General features: G+C 32.0%; 1 protein-coding gene across 1 annotated transcript in view; it reads left to right on the plus strand.

Moving 5' to 3' along the window:
- Window positions 1-7,473: 7,473 nt before the first annotated feature.
- The window catches only part of LOC118182205 (uncharacterized), a 45,839-nt gene continuing 33,100 nt past the window's right edge, over window positions 7,474-20,212 (plus strand). The window contains exon 1 of the mRNA XM_035351523.2: window positions 7,474-8,938. Coding sequence (XP_035207414.2) covers window positions 7,678-8,938 — 1,261 coding nt within the window. The 5' untranslated portion in view covers window positions 7,474-7,677. The remainder of the gene's footprint in view (window positions 8,939-20,212) is intronic.

The raw sequence follows: 20,212 nt of genomic DNA on the forward strand, positions 1-20,212 counted from the left end.
GAGCAATTATCTGAATTTTTCCACAGTCTTTTATTACATTTATTTTGCCTTGTGAGATAATAAAACTTGAAGTAATAAAAATTAGCATACTAGAACAAAATGAGTACATAGCTCAACCTATATATTGCTAAATCAACAAATGTTACAACAACTCACAGAGCATTCAATTAAAATCATTCGTGATAATTACAATAAATTGGAGAAACTGTTTGAATAAATACTGTAAATAATATGTAATGATTATATGTAACGAAAACTATGCATCTAAATGTTTTGCATTTACAAATTAAAATGGAATTAAAGTATTTAATTAAAAATAATAATGAACACTGAATTTTCATTGATAAAAGTATAATATTTAAATTTGGACAAAGTTCACATTCAAAACGAAGTCGACTTATGGAAGAACTTTGATATTTACCAAGAAGATGTGCATGGAAATCGCAGTTCGTTAAGAAGCAAAAGTATTCTCCTCTGTAGGTTCTGAATGCATATATGTCATATTAATGGACGGAATAAATATAAAGAAATAAATAATAAAGAAAATAACAAAAATAGTGCCAGTTGTGAAGTAAAATAGATATCAAAGTAATCAAAATAATGATATTTCTAAGAACTTTAATAAAATCTAGACTGCCATTGAAACCATTAAAGTCAGATTTTGATGAGGCAGAAACTTTCCAAGAAAACCTAGTTTACCAACTTTACAGAACTCTTTTGGATAACTTAACTTCTGGAGCTAAAGTTAACAGAAAAATTAAGGGATAAACAATGACTAGCTATAGCATATTTATTTACTTATTTTATTATTTAACCGACAGAAATCTATTCTGACATACAGTTCATGTTAATCTCAAATTTCTAACTGCATTTCTCTTTATGTATGAGCATAAAATCTCAATCACATTATGTTTCGGCTACGCGGTACTTGACGTCGAAAGGGACAACTCTCAGAACCCGCACAATTCCAGGGAACCCACGTAGCTAGGTTACCATTTTCACTTACTACAAAGACTTGAACGCCAAACACTAATCGATTATCACTCAGATTGGAATCACGTGATGCTTCGGAAGCAAAACTTTCGTCTAATTGGCTGTCTCTACCCGGGACAGAGGTCAGGTCGAGACATTTTCCGTGAGGTTTGAAAAAAATCCCGCTTAGCCGCAACATCGTTTCCGTAGTTAGGCGGGACTTCCGCTTCAGGCGGGGCTCTTTTTTCTAGAAATCTTTCCGTTTAAAATTAGTGCTACCAGAATCTCGTTTCTCAGAAAAGTCCCGTCTAGCAGGTACTGTAGCCATTGGTGATAGATAACCTTTTAATATTGACAAAGAAAATACGGCCAAAGTGTTCGAGTGAATAGACTCCGAATATTGGTAAAACGACATTCCAAATTGGCATCGAGTTTTCACGGCTTTTCTTAAGTGTACCGTGATTGTAAGCTAGTTTGCAATATAAAGTCCCCCAAGACGACATTTCCTTCCTTCGGCAAACAGCTCTTGCGTGCTTTGCAAGAGTTATCTGCTGAAGTCTGCTTTCAACTAACCAGCCAAACACAGAAATTACATCCCGAATATTTTCCCCTCGTTTGTAGTTAAATATGTAAATGCAGAAAACGATATTTCGTCTTGCAAGATGCCGCTCTCGATCAAGCTGAACAATGTTCGCTTACAGAATGTGATCTTTAGCGACGAATTAAGCCTTTCTCTCAATACTGATGATCGCCGCATACGTGTCTGAAGACGGATTGGTGAGCGGCCAGTGTAATAGCATTTGTTACCGAGAAACATACAGCCTGAACATAGGATGTGACAGTCTGCGGAGCGATCAGTTCGGACAGACGTTCGCCATTAGGTCGGGTTACGAAGTACTCTAATTGATCGCATATGCTTTTAGGTGAATATAATTTTTGCAACAGAATTTATTTCGTCATCGTTTTTTTTTTTTTTTTTTTTTTTTAATGTAAATTGTAAATTTCTTAAATGAATTGTTTAAATTCTAATGATTCACCAGTTCTCGTTTTATTAATTAATCTTCTTTCTGTTTCTTTCCAAGTTGTAAACGATTTTCAATCATTTTGACTTCTTTCATGGCTAATCAATTTATTTTTTTCCCGCTTTATTAAAGCCAGATGTAGTTACGAAAGATAATTGTATAGCGGAATTTGATGTAATAAACAGCAAGCAACAAAAGCAGTATGCTGCATTATGTTTTGGAGAATATAATAATCGTAATTTTAGTTCCTTCTTCATTAACGACCCATCGAGAAAAACCAAGATTTTGGCATTAGACCATTCGCATTAGACCATGAAATATGCAGGATCCACGTATAAACTTTTCTGTGCAAAGTTGGTTTGTTATTGTTGGAAGATTATTACTAAATTTTAAGTAAGCAGCATGTTTGACCTCCAGAATGTCCGGAATTATAGTGAGTGTTTCTGTTGCATTTTCTATACTTTTTTTATTAGATATAGGCATGGATTTGGAACTTCTGATGTACTTGGGCCTCCATCTTCATCATCTTCAGAGTCTTGTATTTGTTGTGATGTGTTATTTCATAAAAGTTTACCAGCAGTAGGCGTACAACCTGAATCTGATTCTGACTCCGATTTTATCGCTTCATAATTCTTATTATCCTCTGCGATTTTTCTATTGCGATTTTTTAATAAATATGATTTTATTATTACTTTGCAGTTCTGATGCTTCTTTTTCTTGCTGTAGTTTTCTTTTCCGATCTGAGAACCACTAAGTCTTTTTCCTGGCAATGGCATGGCCTAAATAAAAAAATTAATTTTTATTTAAGATATTACAAGAACAATAAATGAAATTTAAAACATTACAACAACAATAAATAAAATTTAAAAGGACAACTTACGTTAATGCAAATTATAGAATAACTATATAGAAATAAAATTTGAATATTGTCTAAACACAATTTTATTCATACCCTGTTCACTGAATAATAGAATCGTCGAGCGAATGTTAAAAAGTAAAATTCACAACAAGCATATCTATAGTTATAGTTCGGCCGCTGAATCAATAATAGCTCAGGGTAGAAGGGCTTATAACGTAAAATAAGACTGTAGTGTATTGCTTATTATCGTTTTGAAATAACAAATGTTAGCTGTATGCGTATTTTGTTTAAATATATATATATATATATAATCACTATTTTAGAAAAATAAAGTGTTCAGAAAGAAAGAAGAAAGAACGTTTTGTATACGAAGATATTTGATTGATTTACAGCAAACATTATTTAAAACATATCTTATGAGACAATTCAAGAAACGAAATAATTAATGATACAGGATGATTATAATTAAAGTTTCACTTTGAAATGGCCATAAAAGGAAAACTACGGGACCAAATGCTATCAAACTTGGTAATCGTATAAAGGAGGTCATGGGAATTTATTTTCCGCAAAAAAAAGTTTAAAAACTCACCACCAGGGGGGAAATGGGGCTGTATGCAATATTGTTAAACGAAATAATGGTCGGAATCTAACTTAACCTTTTGTTATGCGGGTTTAACATAGTGTATAGCCTTAAGAAACATTGACCTAAACAAAACTATCATTTAAAGGCGATAAAAGTCGAGTGCTCCATCGTGTAACGGAGAAATCCATCCGTGAAAACCATAAATTAGAGATCAAAAAATGCGAGATCATAAATCACTCGCAAAAGTCTGCGCATTCCGGAAATTCTTACGAATCGCTCATGTTATCTAACGAGTTCCATTGCATTCTCCTAAAGTCACCGTTTGGTGTGGTATGACAGCTAGTTTTATAATTGGACCATTTTTCTTTGAAGAGCAGTCGACAGCTGGACCTGTAACATGCACTGTGACTGCAGCTCCTTTATCGTCTATGTTAAGACGTTTCGTGATACCTGAACTGCAGTAGCGTGGGATTTTAGATACCACGATTTTTATGGAGGACGGGGCTCCACAGCACATTGGTACATGTGTCACACATTTCACGAATGAGCGGATTCCCCTCTTCCCCACTTCTTAGCCACCCCGGTGACCCTTTGATTTCAAACCCCTGTGACTTTTGGTTATGGGGTTATCTCAAAAGCATTGTTTATGGTGATAATCTAAACAATTTCGTGGAGTTGAAAAATGCGATACACCGACATGTCCGTAACATTTCCTCCTGATATGCTAAGAGCTGCTGTTGAGAATACAGTAACACGATTTAACTTGCTCTTGAAAAATGGTGGACGCCACCTTGAACATGCTTTGTAACATGTTTCAGAAACGATTAAACACGTTTTAAACCGACGTCTTCATGTCTTATTTCGTTCAACAATATTGCATACAGGGCTATCCCCCCTTCTGGTGGTGAGTTTTATTCAACTTTTTTTTTCGCGGAAAATAAATCCCATGACCTCCTTTATGCGGTTACCAAGTTTGATAACATTTGGTCCAATAGCTTTCCTTTTATGACCATTTCAAAGTGGAACTTTAATTATAACCACCCTGTATAACAATAATTATTAATTTAAAATATATTTCCTAGATATCGATCAGAATAAAAATTGAAATGTTCTGGAAAATCATGTTTGTCTTGGGGACCATTTGGCGCCCCTCTGCATGATAGACCCCCTTACTCTCCCTCTAGCTACGCCACTGCAAGGAAACAGAAGTGCAGATGGAAAAAAATAAGAGCGATAAAGGCTGTAGAATTTTATAAGACGAAGGCACTGTAGTAGAAAAGACTCAACAGAAGCCCACAGAAGACATAAAGACGAAAGTAAAGGATAAACTAAATAACAAGATAACCATGATGGGGCACTAAAATTCGTATATGAGTTCCTAGATTGCAGGGATGAATAAACCGAGGTTGAATTTAATGCCATTTTACTTTTGCGCAGAGTTGCTACATTGATTCAATTATATGACCGTAAAGAAAGGCATATATGTTTTCACAGATCAGTGTTGAAAATATACAACAGCCGGTGTTACGCTTGCTGCTCAGGGCTTATAGAACGTTTTCGCTCCTAAATTTTGCCGCCCAGTCTCGTCGCACCGGCTCTGGGGCCAACCCAAAATATACATTAATTTTATCATTTAATTTCATCCTAAAGATATTTTATATGATATATTTATATTAAACGCAATTTCCATCATTATACATTCTTCTATATCAATTAGATTCCGATTTTTTTATAAAAGCAAAATTATTAGCAAAAATTCCTGTGGTTGATAACTATCAGAGCAATGCATGTTGGCACCTGTTTACGGACGGCGTCCGCATGCAGTGCAGGTCTTACAACCCGCTTCCGCCGGCCCTGATTCCTAGTGTTGCAAATGCTCACAAAAAGTAGAGTTATGAGGAATAATTTTTGCGATATATCGAGGGAAGAGGGTACCAGTTTGGGAAAAGGGGAAAAAAATTAAAATTATTAAAATTTACTTCCAGTAAAATAATTGCATGAACAAAAAGAAAAAAATGGCCCACATTTACTAATTAAAAAACAACCTTGCAACCAGCCCGTTCACCTGCGTTTGAACTCAAGAACTCCCAAACATTATGCGATCTTAACCACTCGGCAACAGGTGATCCGATAAGAAATACCCTGAAAGTTTTAAGGACTTTTCAAGATTAAGTTAGTGCATGATGTTTTCTGGCGAGCAATTCTAAGCAGGTACTGTATATGCTTGGTTAGAATTGCCTCAAAAAAGATTCTGGTTTGAGGAGTCGGTGCTTGCTAAATGGCAGCAAGTGTCTTAATGTAGATGAGGAATGCACCCGCGAATGGAAACGACGTAAGCATCAAGATAAACGTTTTGTTGCTACTTCTCACGTTCTAAATGGATAAGAGTCATAGTATGGGATGGGATCTCATACGATGCCTGATGATCACCACTAGGCTCAATGGTGCGTTGATGAGGTTCTTCGACCATTGGCCTTGCCATTTGCGCACACACGTTCCACTGTTTTATTTCACCAGGACAACGCTCGTTCTCATACTGTTGGTATCTTAACGTTTGCCTTGCCACTACGGATAACCTGCCGTGTCCAGTCGCATCGTGAAACTTGCCTCCAACAGAAAATCTCTGTCAATAACCCACCGGACCGCTGCTACAAAATCTGCAGAAGTCAAGACAGGAGTCCAATTTGCATGAGACAAGCGAAAAAAGAACTATATTAGGGAAATTTATAACTCCATGGCGCGATGTATGACTGGAATCATTAGACATGATGGCGGCCTAATGTTCTGTTGAGAGTTTTGACTGTTTTGTAAGCTGTGCAATAAATATTTGTCCTACTACTCTCATTTTTAACATGTTATCTTTGATAACTATTAAACACTCTTACTTCTGTAATACGAAACTCTTCATTATGTACTGGAAAAGAAAATCATTTGTCCTGTACCACTTACGTACTCTCAGCTTGTCAACTGTCAAAATTTTTTTTATTGCCATGTCAAAATTATTTTTATTGCAATAAAATCCTGATGCAATTTAGCATCTGATTTGTTGCAATAAACTCCTGTTAACCTCTGACGTAGATGTCAGGAGTCTCTGCTCTCCATCATCTGTCGGTGACTACTAACTTCTTTTCCCGTAATATATAAATCCGATAATATTTCTTATATTAAGTGAAACTTTTTTGGGGACGATGCGGCCACTTGTATAAACGAAAGTAAAGTTCAAAAAATGAAGCACAGATGGCAGTACCTTACTTTGGGCACTGACAAACAGCACATAAATTAAGTGATTTTCGGAAAACTAGTATTAACTATTTATCTGTTTATTTTACTGAAGCTTATTATTTAGTCGAAAGCTTATTATTTATTTTAATGATAAGACTAAATAAAATTAAGCATAATCAAAACTGGCTAGACTGATAAAGAAGCAAAGCTAATTTTAATATGTTTTTTGACAGATTTCACGAGTCGGTTTACCTTTCAGCTACTGCGTTTAAAGGACTCAGAAATTTATTTTGTTCTCTTTCGAGAAAATATTCTCCCATAACACTTCTCACGAAAATCCATCAGAAATTGCCATAAAACAGAAGGTGGTTTATTCAAAGTGTTCGAAAAAAGTAAATGTAGGTTTTAGTTTCTTAAACAGTTCTCGGAGATATCTATGCATCCAATTGTAAAGTTTAAAAAATAATATGCAGAATTTTTTTAAACTGTCTGAGCACAATTAATGAAACTGTTCTAGATATACTAAAAACTCATTTTTTAATATGGCAAACGTATTGCAAAAGTTCCAAATAGCTAAGTATAAAAGGTTTCATACCTTTATACGCAAAATATTTTATTCAAATAGATAACATGTAGATTTTTTTAAAATATTAAACTATTAAAACTTTTATGTCTCGACTTATAAAATCTAAGTCACGTTAGACGAAAAGGTTTATATCTTGTATTATATCCACTAGATGGCACCAGCAGTTAGAATCATATACTCTAGGATAGCTTTAACTGACTTTTTTTTCAGTAGCCTTCGCCTATTTTCTATGTTTGTGTGATGCGTTTACGTAATATTGTCAGTCAGGTGTGTTGTTGACAAGTGTAAAAATGCAAATTGAATGCAATAGCTTCCGACTATATTCATTATTTTGTTTAAACATATACTTTCACGAGTATTTTTAGAATAAAGTTATGAGTAAAATATTCACTGAAGAATTTATGATTTGTGGAAAAAGTGCGTAAAAGTAATAATGGCTGAAAATTCTGGATTAAGGCAAGGAATTCAAAATATTTATTCCAATGTGCCTCCAAAGTTTAATCCCCAGGAAATGTGTCCAGCATCAACACCCGGTGATGATTCAAGCTTAAATTCCACATATGGCCGCATAATTTCCAAATCCAGCAGTTCCTCAACTGCAGGTAACAGTTTTGCATACTGTTGTGGAGATTCGAATAAATATGCACATGCTAACATAAGTTTTCCGTGGGATGTTGCACAAAATGCAAACACTTATAACATGACCTTAAAAAATGAAACTGATGTGAAGGCTACTTTGACAGGTGGTCTACAAACCAGTTATCCTAAATTTGACCAATCAGTATGTAGCCCTGCATATTGCAGTGATGTTAAAAATGTTTCTGATCATTTAGTAACCACAGCCAATGTTCTAGATGCAGGTTCAAATGTTAATCAACTAGAATCAAATGCAGATTTAAATCCTGTGTATGAAAATATCCGAGATATGCACATTTCAGAAAATGTACCTAATCAAGCTGGTAACAGTCAGAGCTCCTCACATGTGTTTCAAAATAGTAAAAAGCAGAATGTGCATAGTTTTGATTCTGTTCTTATGCCTGCCTCTTGTACAGTAGTTAATAGTCCCATTTATGCCAATTTACATGAAGTAAAAAATAATCCTCCATCTTTTTCCCAGCCTACTCAAAAATTTCCTAATGTTGACGAATCAGCAGCCTCAGTAGATATAACACCAAATAAATTCTCAGCTTATACACCTAATACAACAGTGGGGATGCATTTTATTGGTTTTCACATTTCAGACAGTACACCAGTCAGTAGTTACAGTAATGCTCTCCCAAAAGATAGTAACTCCTATAATCTAGAAAAAAGTGGAACTTCTGAAGATTCATCGGAAAAGCAAACTTGTCTGTCAGTGGGAAAAGAAAGAAAAAAAGTCTCATTCTGTAGTATTCCTGCAAAAGCTGCTGATGATGACGATGATGATGAAGAAAATGAAGTCGATGAAACTTCAGCAATATCTAATGATGTTGAAAATGATGATCAAGGTTCAAATATTTCAAGTAATTCCAGTCACATGAATTATTTTAAAGATGATTACAAACCAAATACTTTAAATTCAAAGACCTTTTTACCTTATAACATCACACCACCTAGACAGAAAGGCCCTACAGAAGCTGAAAAAAAGATAGAAGCTCTAATGAGAGAAATAGAAGATGAGATGGAAAATAATCCACCCGAAACTGATTATTTTGGTAAGTCAAACTTTATTTCTATTGCACATAACTGAAAACATGTAATTTGATAGTATGACCAATGATGTAATGGTTATTATGACTGTCATCCATGGCAGGTGAGGTTAAATATTTCCAAGACCTCTCAGTTTCAAAAGTTAAATTGGAAAAAAATTTATTTTATTCATATGTTTAATTTTAGTAACTCTTCATGCTTGCCAAAAAAAGGAGGGTTAAATGTGAAAAAAAAAAAAAAAAAACTATTACCTATTGACTACAATGCTTCTTTACAACAAATGACTTAACAAAACTGATTCTCAGAAACACAAATATCTAAAGTATAGTATACTAACATATAAACATATTTAATATACCATTTAAAAGAAATAAAATATAATTGTATTAATTTTTGTTTTAATTCTTACTAGAAATATTTTATAGAGTACTAATTTCTAAAGGTCTCTTAAAATGTAATGGCTCTAATTTGTATTTATTTGGCTCTATAAATCTATACCTGTTCTAATTCATAATATTTAAAACGAATCACATAACAGCCAGTAACTGTTAGTTCATTCTACAAAGAAATGGTTTTATAAAAAGGAAGTTACGTTTGTTCTTCTTTTATGTCGCATAAATGTCAGATATAGCGTATTATAAAAAGAAACATATTTTTAACCTCAAATAAAAATTTCAGTTATATTATGGTTACCATATCTGTATTTAAGTACAGACAGTTTATATTTTAAATATCTTGTTCATAGTAGTCAAATAGGCGGCAGGTCGCAATATAAGATTTCTTAGGCTAATATCTGATCGTTGAGTATTAAAATTTAGGTAAAAGTCTGTCAAATAGCATTGGTATGGTAAATGACAGAGTATCAGATATTCAACTAACTGGAAAGTTCAAGTAACTGGAATATTTTCAAATTTTAGAAACCATTTTTTTTATATATAAAGAAAATTTAGTAAATGTGAGATGTGTAAAGCTGTCATAAACAGTGCTTAAATTACGCCGGAGCCCGGCTCCGGTGCTTCTCAAATTTTAAGATAAATTACAACTTTAGCCGAAGTGCACCGGAGCCCTAAATAAGATGAGCTCCTGTACTTCTTTTTATAAATCTGAACCACAATTTAAAGGAAACAAAATTTAGAATTACTAATGTTTTAGTTTAACAATAAGCAGACTTTGCAATACTCTTATCTTCCTAGAAATACGAACTCATGAGAACATGAGGCATTCAAGTAAAGTCCCCTCACTCACATGGGGAAACCTTTGCCTTTAAGAAAAGCAATAAATTTGGGGGAGTTTGTTTAGGAAAGTCTAAATTTCTCGCCATGCCATCGTATCTAGTGTATTGTTATCGATGGTTACAGTTAGTTATCCTCGTAGGATGGAAAATGTGTGTTCTTAAATGTGCGTTAAGTGACAGCGAGTACAAGACTGAGATAAACTGCTCAAGCACGTCCTATACATCGTCTTCCCACAGTATCCACGAATGGGGGGGGAAGCATAACCAGCAACTTTACATTTAGGAGTCCGATTCAGGACTCAATTACCCCTGACAAACATCTGCTTGATGGCTATAATTATATCAACAGAGAGCCGCGGTCAAAGAGAACGTTCTCTCTCACCAAGATTCCCCTCATTCTGTTTTGCCCTGGAAAATTTTTGTGATTATAAAAGAACTTCCCCCCTTACGATCAGAACTTAAATTGGGCCGGAACCTACCGTGTCTCGGCTCCGGTGCTTCTTAGTTTTTGTAATAAATCATAATTCTAGCCGGAACGCACTGGAGCCCTGAATAAGAAGGCTGCGACACTTCTTTTATGTAGTTGAATAACAATTTCAGTAGAAATTTTATCTCGAAAATTTTATTTTAACAATAAAATTATATTAAATCGTGTATTAAATTTCAATTTATCTCTTTACAGTTTATTTAATTTTAATTAGTTAATTAATTCAATCTTTAACTATTTCAATAAATAATAATTAATTATCTAATAACTATCAATTAAATTATAATTAATTATATAATAATTATTGGTTAAATAACAATTTATAAACATTAATTAAATAGCTATTAATTAATTTTATAATAATTAACTATTTAATTTTACAATTATTAGTGAGTTTAATAGTCATTTTATTTATTTATTTACTCTGTTTCTCTCTGCTGACGGTCTTCCAGAGGGCTCCGGCACTTCTAATCTTAGAAATTAAGCCCTGGTCATAAAGCATGTTCTACTTGGAACTATGCTTATACCATCTAAGACTGCAATTACACGGTTGTTTTTCAGAAGATGTATCTATTGTGTTACTCCAAGAATTTGTTCTTTGAGCTGGATATTCTTCCTAGAAAGAGATGTGGGAACACATGACAGTTGAGTCTGTCTGTCCAGTGCCGTCTTTATATTATTGGCACCCATACAAACCAGTGTACTGGGGCCTTTATGACAACCACTCACTGAAACGAAATATAAAGAAATTAGCATAAGGCTTCTGGGCTGCATGGTCATGTGTCTACGAGAACTTCTCTTGCCAGTATATTTAATGTTGTTCCAAAGTATATCTGAAGTTTTCACGTATCTGGCATTCAGCATTTCTGAGCTTCATTCAGCATTCCAGATAATCAAGAGTTAATTAGATTTGGATATTACAAAACTTATGCATGGAATGAGGACAGCGTGGAACAAAGCAGTAAGATGAAACAAGCTGAAAAATCGAGAAATAAGTTAAAAACAATATATGGGCTAAAGTGGAGATGGAGAAGAGGATTCTTTCACAGCTATGCACTTTTTACTAGGTAAGAACTGGAAAACTCGAGGAAGGGGTTAAGTAGCAAGTGTGGGATAAGTACAAAAACTTGGCAATATAACAGAATCACTGTAAATATATATATATATATATATAATTTGTTAATTGCAGGCCTACTAAAAATTAAACAAGGCCAACTTTCTTTCTGTTTTATTATCAATTCTGGAACTTTTTTTCAAAATTTTGAATAATTCAATTAATTTTCTGGTGGAGGTTTACTGAGCAGATTCCTGATATCATCTGTGGCCTGAAGGATTCAGTTATGAACTTGGGGTAATTTAGGAAAACTTGGTAATTAGTTTTGCTGTTTATCAGCATCCAGATTGGCAGGTATGTTATTGATAAGATGGGGACAGAATGAGCCAATTTAGCTGCTTTTGCAGAGTTTACTCCTGAGTTTATTGAGCAATTCTTCGGTTTTGATGGTTTTAAATACTATGCACCTACAAAATGAGGCCTGCACACCAACACAATTACAGTAGATTATCTAATTGCATCTGTTTACAATTAATCGTCAAGTGAGAACCTCTACATTTGCGTTTAAGGGACAATTATCAGAGAATTGATCAAAGTTCTGAATGTTAAAACATAAAACAATAGTGCTTGGTTTTAAATTTTTCAATTTTAATTACAAATTCTGGCAGGTTACCAATTTCAAGAATTTCATCAATATCGAAGGATGACTTCAGCTGAGATTGGAAAATACAAGGTATTATTTTGCTTTTCAGTTATCAAAGCTGTGCAGTTTTAAGAACACTTAAATTGTAAGCAACTAGAGTTGATTTTACTTCCTCAGTAGAACAATTAATTTCCAGGCCTCTCAGTAGAACAATTATCCTTGAGTAGGTTATCAGTTTTATGCTTTGCCAAATAAAATTCATCATCCACTTATATTAGAAAATTATTTGACAAGTTAGTCTGGAGTTAGGTATAATTCTATTCTATTTTCCTATAGATTCAGCATTGGTCTGACTTCTGCAAATTCTGGAGGAACAAGATACAATCAAGATTAGTATTGACCATTAAATGTGGGACAGCATTAAAAGAATTTTGTGCATGTTGATAAAGCCAGCATCATCTATATTTTCCATCCTATTTTTAAGAGGCCAGTATTTATTATCAGTAGGAATAAAATAGGCATAGGAATGTCAATAGGAAATTTTTAAATTCCAACATACAAAAATGTATCTGTTATAAAACAAAAATGATAAAAAAAAAACATTAATTAGGTGATATTCCACAATGTTTTAAAACTATCTTTTTTTATAAGCTTTTATTTAACTTGCTGATGGTTTTTGTCACTGCTGTCAAAATTTTGCCATTCATTCCTAAAAGTATTTCCAGGCAAGATTTTGAGCTCAAATTTTGTACACACACTCATTATGGATGACAATACAATCTGATGAATAGACCTTTTACAAAATTTTATTTAGATTTTTTACATTTAATGTTTGAATGATCTTTCAGGAATATCTTCGTTTGGTGAACAAACTAAAATTCTCAGAATTCTATTGCGTGCACCTTCAGACAGAGTGGGAAAAAATCTTTCAAATGAAGTTATATAAGATTTAAATGTAATTTTTGATTTTTTGGCAAAATCACAGGAATTTTTTTTAACCATTTGACGTAACAGAATTGTTGGAAATAAAAGGGTGATTATTCATTGTTGAAAAACTATTTTCAATAGAGTAATTTGATTAAACATGTAATTGACACTAAAAAGATGAAAATTTAAAAAGAAAAATCTTTAAAAAGTTTTATAAAATAATTTTTTATAAATAAAATATATTTATTTAAAATCATAAAATAATTAACTAACTAAAAGTTGAAAAATAATGTAGCATATAGTTTAATGAGAGCAAGAGATTAAATAATTATCTTTACAAAACTCATCTACAATTTTTATACCACAAATTATAAAATCATAGACACCTAAATAACAGAATCAAATTGCATTTTCAAAAGTATAATCCACTACCTTTATAAATTCATCAATGGTAGTCCACACTTCTATTAATCATTATATAAAATTGTAGATGGATTTTATAAAAATAATTATTTAATCTCTTTTTCACCATTAAACTATATGATAAATTATTTTTATATTTTTAGTTCATTAATTATTTTATAAATTTTAAATAAAAGCTTATTTTATGAAAACCTTTTTTTTTTTACTTTTTATGGATTAATAAAGTTCACAACTGAAGTCACAATTCTAAGAAAAATAAGTATATTGATAGTAAACCAAATTCATATATGTATTCAAGAAATTATTTTGTAAATTGGCAGTGAATGAAAAACAATAAATTTGAGAAGGAGTAAAATAAGTGTAAGATATTATTTGTAGTTTAATAGTTATAACCTTTTATTACACACAATAATCAATTTAAAGAGCTAGTATCATTATACAAAGTAATCATTATGATTAAGCAGAGTATGTTCATATTAAGCAACAGAATGGGAATTCAGTTCTAGGTTATCAAAATATTACATGTACAGTTAGAAGTAATCTTAAGTATCTGTCAATATGTTTTATAAATGCTCTTAATTTTAGAATAAGTTTTTTAAGCATTTTTAGTTTATTCCTTTCTTTTTCTGATTTAGAAAGATAAACATATTTTTATGTACAACTAAAACTGGTTATTTATCTGGTATTTAAAATATTACTACTATAATTTATCTTTTTAAGAAAGAAAAGAAAAAGGAAAGTCCACTTAACTGATATGTTAGTTAGTGAAGGCAGCTGTCATCCCAGATATCCCATCTAGATATTTATGTAGTAGGATACTTAAATTATATTGGTATAATAATCTTCTCAAAAGGTTATTTTTCTCCTCAGTCGTACTTTTATAGCTGAAACAAGTTGTGAAAAACATGTTCAGAAGCATTCATGTGTAATTATTCATGAGACCTGTCCATATGGCTAAATGCCTCAATTCAGGATACTGAGACAGAAGGAGGGACACATTATCAGAGATAAAAATTATATAAAATTCTATATAAATAGGCAATACCATTATAATATTCAGAATGTCTCTCTCTAAATGTAAGACTTTTTATAAAAAATCCAATTACTGTACAACTTTAATTGTGATATGTAATAGTCACAAATACTAAGTTTCTCAAATGAAAACTTTAATTTAAGATTTAACAACCTGAAAAAAGTATCAAATCTTTCACCAAAATCACTGATTTAACTTTATACATTTTATTTTTATTAACTGTTCATTTTCTAGCGTATTTCTTTCCTTATGATGGCAGAAAAATGAGCACATTATATTTTTTTCAGTCTTTATAAATTCTACATCTCAAACTATAAGACATCCATATTATTTATTTGCATATTATTATTATTTATTTGCAGTTATTTTATTATGTAAACTGTAATAAAGTCATTACATGAAGTTAGAACTTGTGTAAACTGAATAACTTTATTTTCAGTTATGATTTATTAATCCATTGTTTAGCATTTTTATTAGTATATTCTGCTGTTTTATGTAAAATAAAATAGTGATCAAAGAGAAAAACAAAACTCATGAAATCAAAGTGATGCCACCTGGTGCATTTTATTTTAGTTCTGAGATAGACAAAAATGTACTCCTTGTATCACTACAGAAGGAAAAAAAAAAAATTGTAGCCAGCAGTAACATTTACAAAAGAGATGTATGGGAGGAGAGATGAGATTAACATATGCTTTTCAGTTATCGTAAACAATATTGTGTCTTCATATAGTTTTTATTTATCATTTTTTTAAAATCTTATTTATTACAAAGTACAGATATTAAATTAAGGAAATGCTAAGCATCACTCCCAGTTATCATAGACTTATGCAATTTTTTAAAGAAATAATTCATTCGGAGTGCAAATAATCATTTTATTTGTGGGTAATATAACCATGATTGCATTTATTTTTCTATAAAAGAAAATAAATAGAAATTAAATGTAATTTATTTTAAATTATTAACATATACTTTGGCAGATAATTTATTTAAGAATTTTTATTAAAAAATAGTATTAGCTATATTTAAGTTTGTCATTAATAATGAATTTCATGTAAAATTCTAGATTTGTTTTCCTTGAAAATTAGGAAGTGTAATTTGACCGACTCATTTTTCGATGGAAATAATGAAGCAATCAGTCATTCATATAATCAAAACAGCTAATTATAATTAACTTTTTTAAATAAATTTGTAAATCCATTTTTTAAATATGTATAAAATTTCAAGGATTTGAATTGGCTAACTAATATTATTAGCATTTGAATTTTTCTTTTCTGTGCCCATGTCATGAGCAAACATTTACCCAGGGTGTCTGATTGTTAATCAAATTGTTTTAAGCAGACATTCGTAAGTCAAAACATAGCAAACATGTTCATAATCCGACTGACAAAAAAACGATGATTTTTTGGGGGCGGCAGGAAAGGGAAGTGAGAAACTCCGGAAAGCCATTCAAAATGATGAATTTGCACTTACTTCTGTTGCGCGTGGAAAACCGTCTGAAATACGCTTTTAGAGCCCATCGTTTCGAATACAAGTTTGTAATAAAATATTCTGTTGTACACCCGAAATTAATTTCGAAGCAATTTCTGATATGACCCAACTACAGAAACAGTATGAATCAAAAAATTAAAATCGTGGTTTGATACCGACGTTAAGCACGTTCGTCCTCCCTGCAGCCTTTGCAGTATGCTAAAAATAAGCTTTTCCGACTGCTTACTTTTAGGGAAGTTCAGGGACATTTCGTTAGTTGTATTTCTACTTCGTAAATCACACATTTGCCGAAAATATTTTAGGCTTGCATATTGTGGCTTGTGGTTAATCATTCAAAACGTTTAAATCGAGTTTAGTCCTGCGTAAAGTTTTGGTTTCGATTAAACGTTTGCTTATGGATGTACGTTACCTCCGCGGTTTCACGTGCATTTCGTGTGAAAAATCATTTTTTAAACTATAGAAAGTGAGTGTTGCATGTGCGAGGATGAGAATGGAAAGTAAGTTGCATTTAACTATGTTTGTACATATGTGTGTGTGTTTATGTGTGTACACACATATGCATTCGTTTAATATATTTATGTTTCTTAATTGAGTACTAAAGGATTAATGGTAATTAATGGGGTGGTTCTCGTGTATTAAACTGTCAGTATGACATTCAAGCATTGAATTTTGTATGAAATTTTACTTCAGATTTATTCAGTTGTGTTTTATTTCATTTACATGTATATATATATATATTGTTTTATTTCATTTACATATATATATATATAATTTTTACAAAATCTGTGCAAAATGCTACACATACTGATTTCTGTTAAAAATAATCTTTATATTTCATTTGCATTATCCATTTTATTCGTTTCCAGTTTTCGAAACCGGATGCCAATTTACTGTGGTCTTTAAATGGGTTTATAATCTTGAGATTATAATCATAATTTTAAAACTAATGCTACTCTACTTGCAAATGTGTGTTTTCTATAATTAATAATTTTATTGGTTATTAAATTTTTAACTGGAAGTCATAGATGGGCCAAGTCATCCTAAGCAGGAGTGATGTCATGTTCTTAAAAAAAACCAAAATAAAAATATTAATTATAAAGAACTTCTACATAAGTAAGCAAAAACTAAAAGCAATATTTAACCCAGGAGAGATGCAAATAATTGTTCATGAACAAGAAAACGTAGAAGTTACATAAAATAATGAGTAAATTTAATTATATGGCACAGCTTATGCCAGAAGCTACCCATTTTCTTTTTCTTTAACTTTTTTTATTTTAGGAGGCTCTAAGGCCAAGAGACAAAATTATTTAAAAAAAAAAAATATGTAAGGCTTTGGATTAAATTCTTCTAAAGCTTTTCCACTTGAAACAAAACTGACTGAAATATTTACACATTTAAAGATGTTCTTGTGGAAATATTGTTCACTGAGCAGAAAGCTCATTCAGCTTCAGAACTACTGATGGCAATGGTCTCTATACTGATTTGGGCTTTCCTTACACTATTAAGAATTCTGTTTAGCAGTTTTCTTGTTAAAACCATTTGAGCAAAATCATGAAAATATCTGCTTATATTTCATGTTTTAATATGAAATTTTATGTGTGCTGAAGTATCATTACGACAAGCAAGATGGTTTTTTTTCTTCGGATAAATAAACAAGCAAACAAAAAGAACAAGAGTCTCAAAAACTTAATAAAGACATATAAAAGCCATCTAAAGCTCACTACTAAATATAAATGTAAGCCTTTCTTTTCCATATAATATACCAATCACTAAATTAGGCAGTCCTGAATATGAGATTTTAATAACTGTTGCATTCCTAGCCTGAAGTGTAAAAGACAGTGAGAGAATAAACTAGAATTTCATGCGTGGTGGAACATTTTTATAATAAGAGAGGATCTGTACATAATGTTACTGTTCCAGCATAATTTGAAAATATATTGGATAAAAATATATTTCAAAGTACCCTTTGGCAACATTCCTGTTTACGTCCAACGCCCTCCCCTGTAAAATGGCATCCAAAACATAATTAAAACAAAAAATATATATTCTCAATAAACTGCATTTTAAGTCAAAGAATGTAATAACATAATGGTTAATCTCTGGATTATGGTAACTTGGCGATTTTTTTGGCGAAAATTTGGCAACCAACCCTGCTACAGCAAACTGCTAGTTTTGTTTTGGACGCCATTTTGTTTTCACGAAGTAAAGGCATTTTTTTTTTACTCAACATTTTTTCCATCAATCTGCTAGCCGAATTACGCTTATACTAGAACTTTTATGGAACAAAAATACTTAATCATGATGAAGATTAGGTGCGAAATTGGAAGAAAGTGCAGAATCGCAAACTGCTTGCCGCCTTTTTAAGAATTGCACATACACGGTATCATCCATGTACACGTTGACCTATTTTCACTTAAAAAAAGTCCCAGAATTGCACAAAATATTGCACACTCTTGACTTTATCCATGTACACTACTAATGTCCTAGCTAGTAACTTTTATCGCCTTACCAAAATGTCGCCAAACTACCTGTTACCATGTTCCAAAGATTAACCAACATAAAAAAGCAAAGGCATGCTATCTCATCTATGCTCTACCAAAAAAAAAAAAAAAAAAAAAAATATCGACTTGGATAGAAATTTCTGTGTCTTCAGTCTGTGACACACAGAATTCCTTAACAGCATCCAAAAACTTTCTAAAATTGTCTGAACTGGAATCTGCATACTGCCGTCGCCACATAAATTCGCAAAAATAAGAATAAAAATAGCCTCCAGAGTGTCAGACAAACCCATTCAAAGCCATCTGAACAATCTTTACATTCAACCAAACTATATGCATTTCCTTCATACAAAACAACAGGTCACTTATAACAACTACTAAGCAAACCTTCATTTACACACCAGTCAATTAATGTTTTTTCCCCCTTTTGTTCCAAATTGTACAGAAACTTCAGATTAATCTTATTACATACAGCCCTTTTACGGTGTAAAGCACAAATAAGCAACATACTTCCTAACCAACATTCAGCATATAAATAAACTCTTACAAATATTTTCCCGTCAGTCACTGCAATCACGCTACCAATCACATCATAATAGGGTTTTCCTAACATTCAACTACTCAGTTTACCATAAATGAAACAACAGCTTGGCATTATCCAAGGGGCACCCTAAAATATTGACTAACCATACATTGTAACTGATAAATAATAATTATTCAATGATGAGTAATGAGGTTAGTCTACATTTTAGGATGACCCTTGGATTATCATTAAGTTGTTGTTTTATTTATAACCTGAGAAGTTGAATGTTATGGAAACCCTGTTATGATGTGATTGGTTGCGTGATTGTGGTGAATTAGACTGGTGGGAAAATATTTGTAAGGGCACTGCATTGGATATAAGTTGGGAAGTATGTTGCTTATTTTGTGCTGTACATCATAAAATGGCGGTATGTGATGAGATTAATATGAAGTTTCTGTAGGATTTGGAAAGAAAGGGGAAAAAAGCATTAATTGACTCGTGTGTAAATGAAGGTTTGCTTAGTAGTCATTTATAAGTGTCCTGTTCGTAGAAAGGAAATGTGGGTACTATTTATTCGGTTTTGAGGGCCGTAAAAAATCGACAAACTGTTGTTGATACCAGTGCTGCCAAAAATAATTGCGGCAACCCTAACGCAAGAAAGGAGGTATAGTAGTAAATAACTACCTAAGATTGATGTTTTAATTTAGATGAAAAGTTAATTTCATATAATACTTTGTTATTATTATAATTTATATAAAAAAGGTTAAATGTGACTGAATGGAAGCATAAGAGTAAATAACTAATTCAGATCATTATTATAATTTATATAAAAATTGCTAAACATAGCTGAATGAATGTCTGTATCGCTATTTCGCGACCGAGTTATCGCTAAAGCATAATTTCATCTCGTTTTTTGTTCAAGCATAATTTTCTATAATTAATGATGCCTTTTCTTTGAAAAAATTCTCA

This window comes from Stegodyphus dumicola, chromosome X2, assembly GCF_044657685.1.
Source record: "Stegodyphus dumicola isolate Sdum_Otavi_A_Nest chromosome X2, ASM4465768v1".
In the NCBI taxonomy this organism is placed as follows: Eukaryota; Metazoa; Arthropoda; class Arachnida; order Araneae; family Eresidae; genus Stegodyphus; species Stegodyphus dumicola.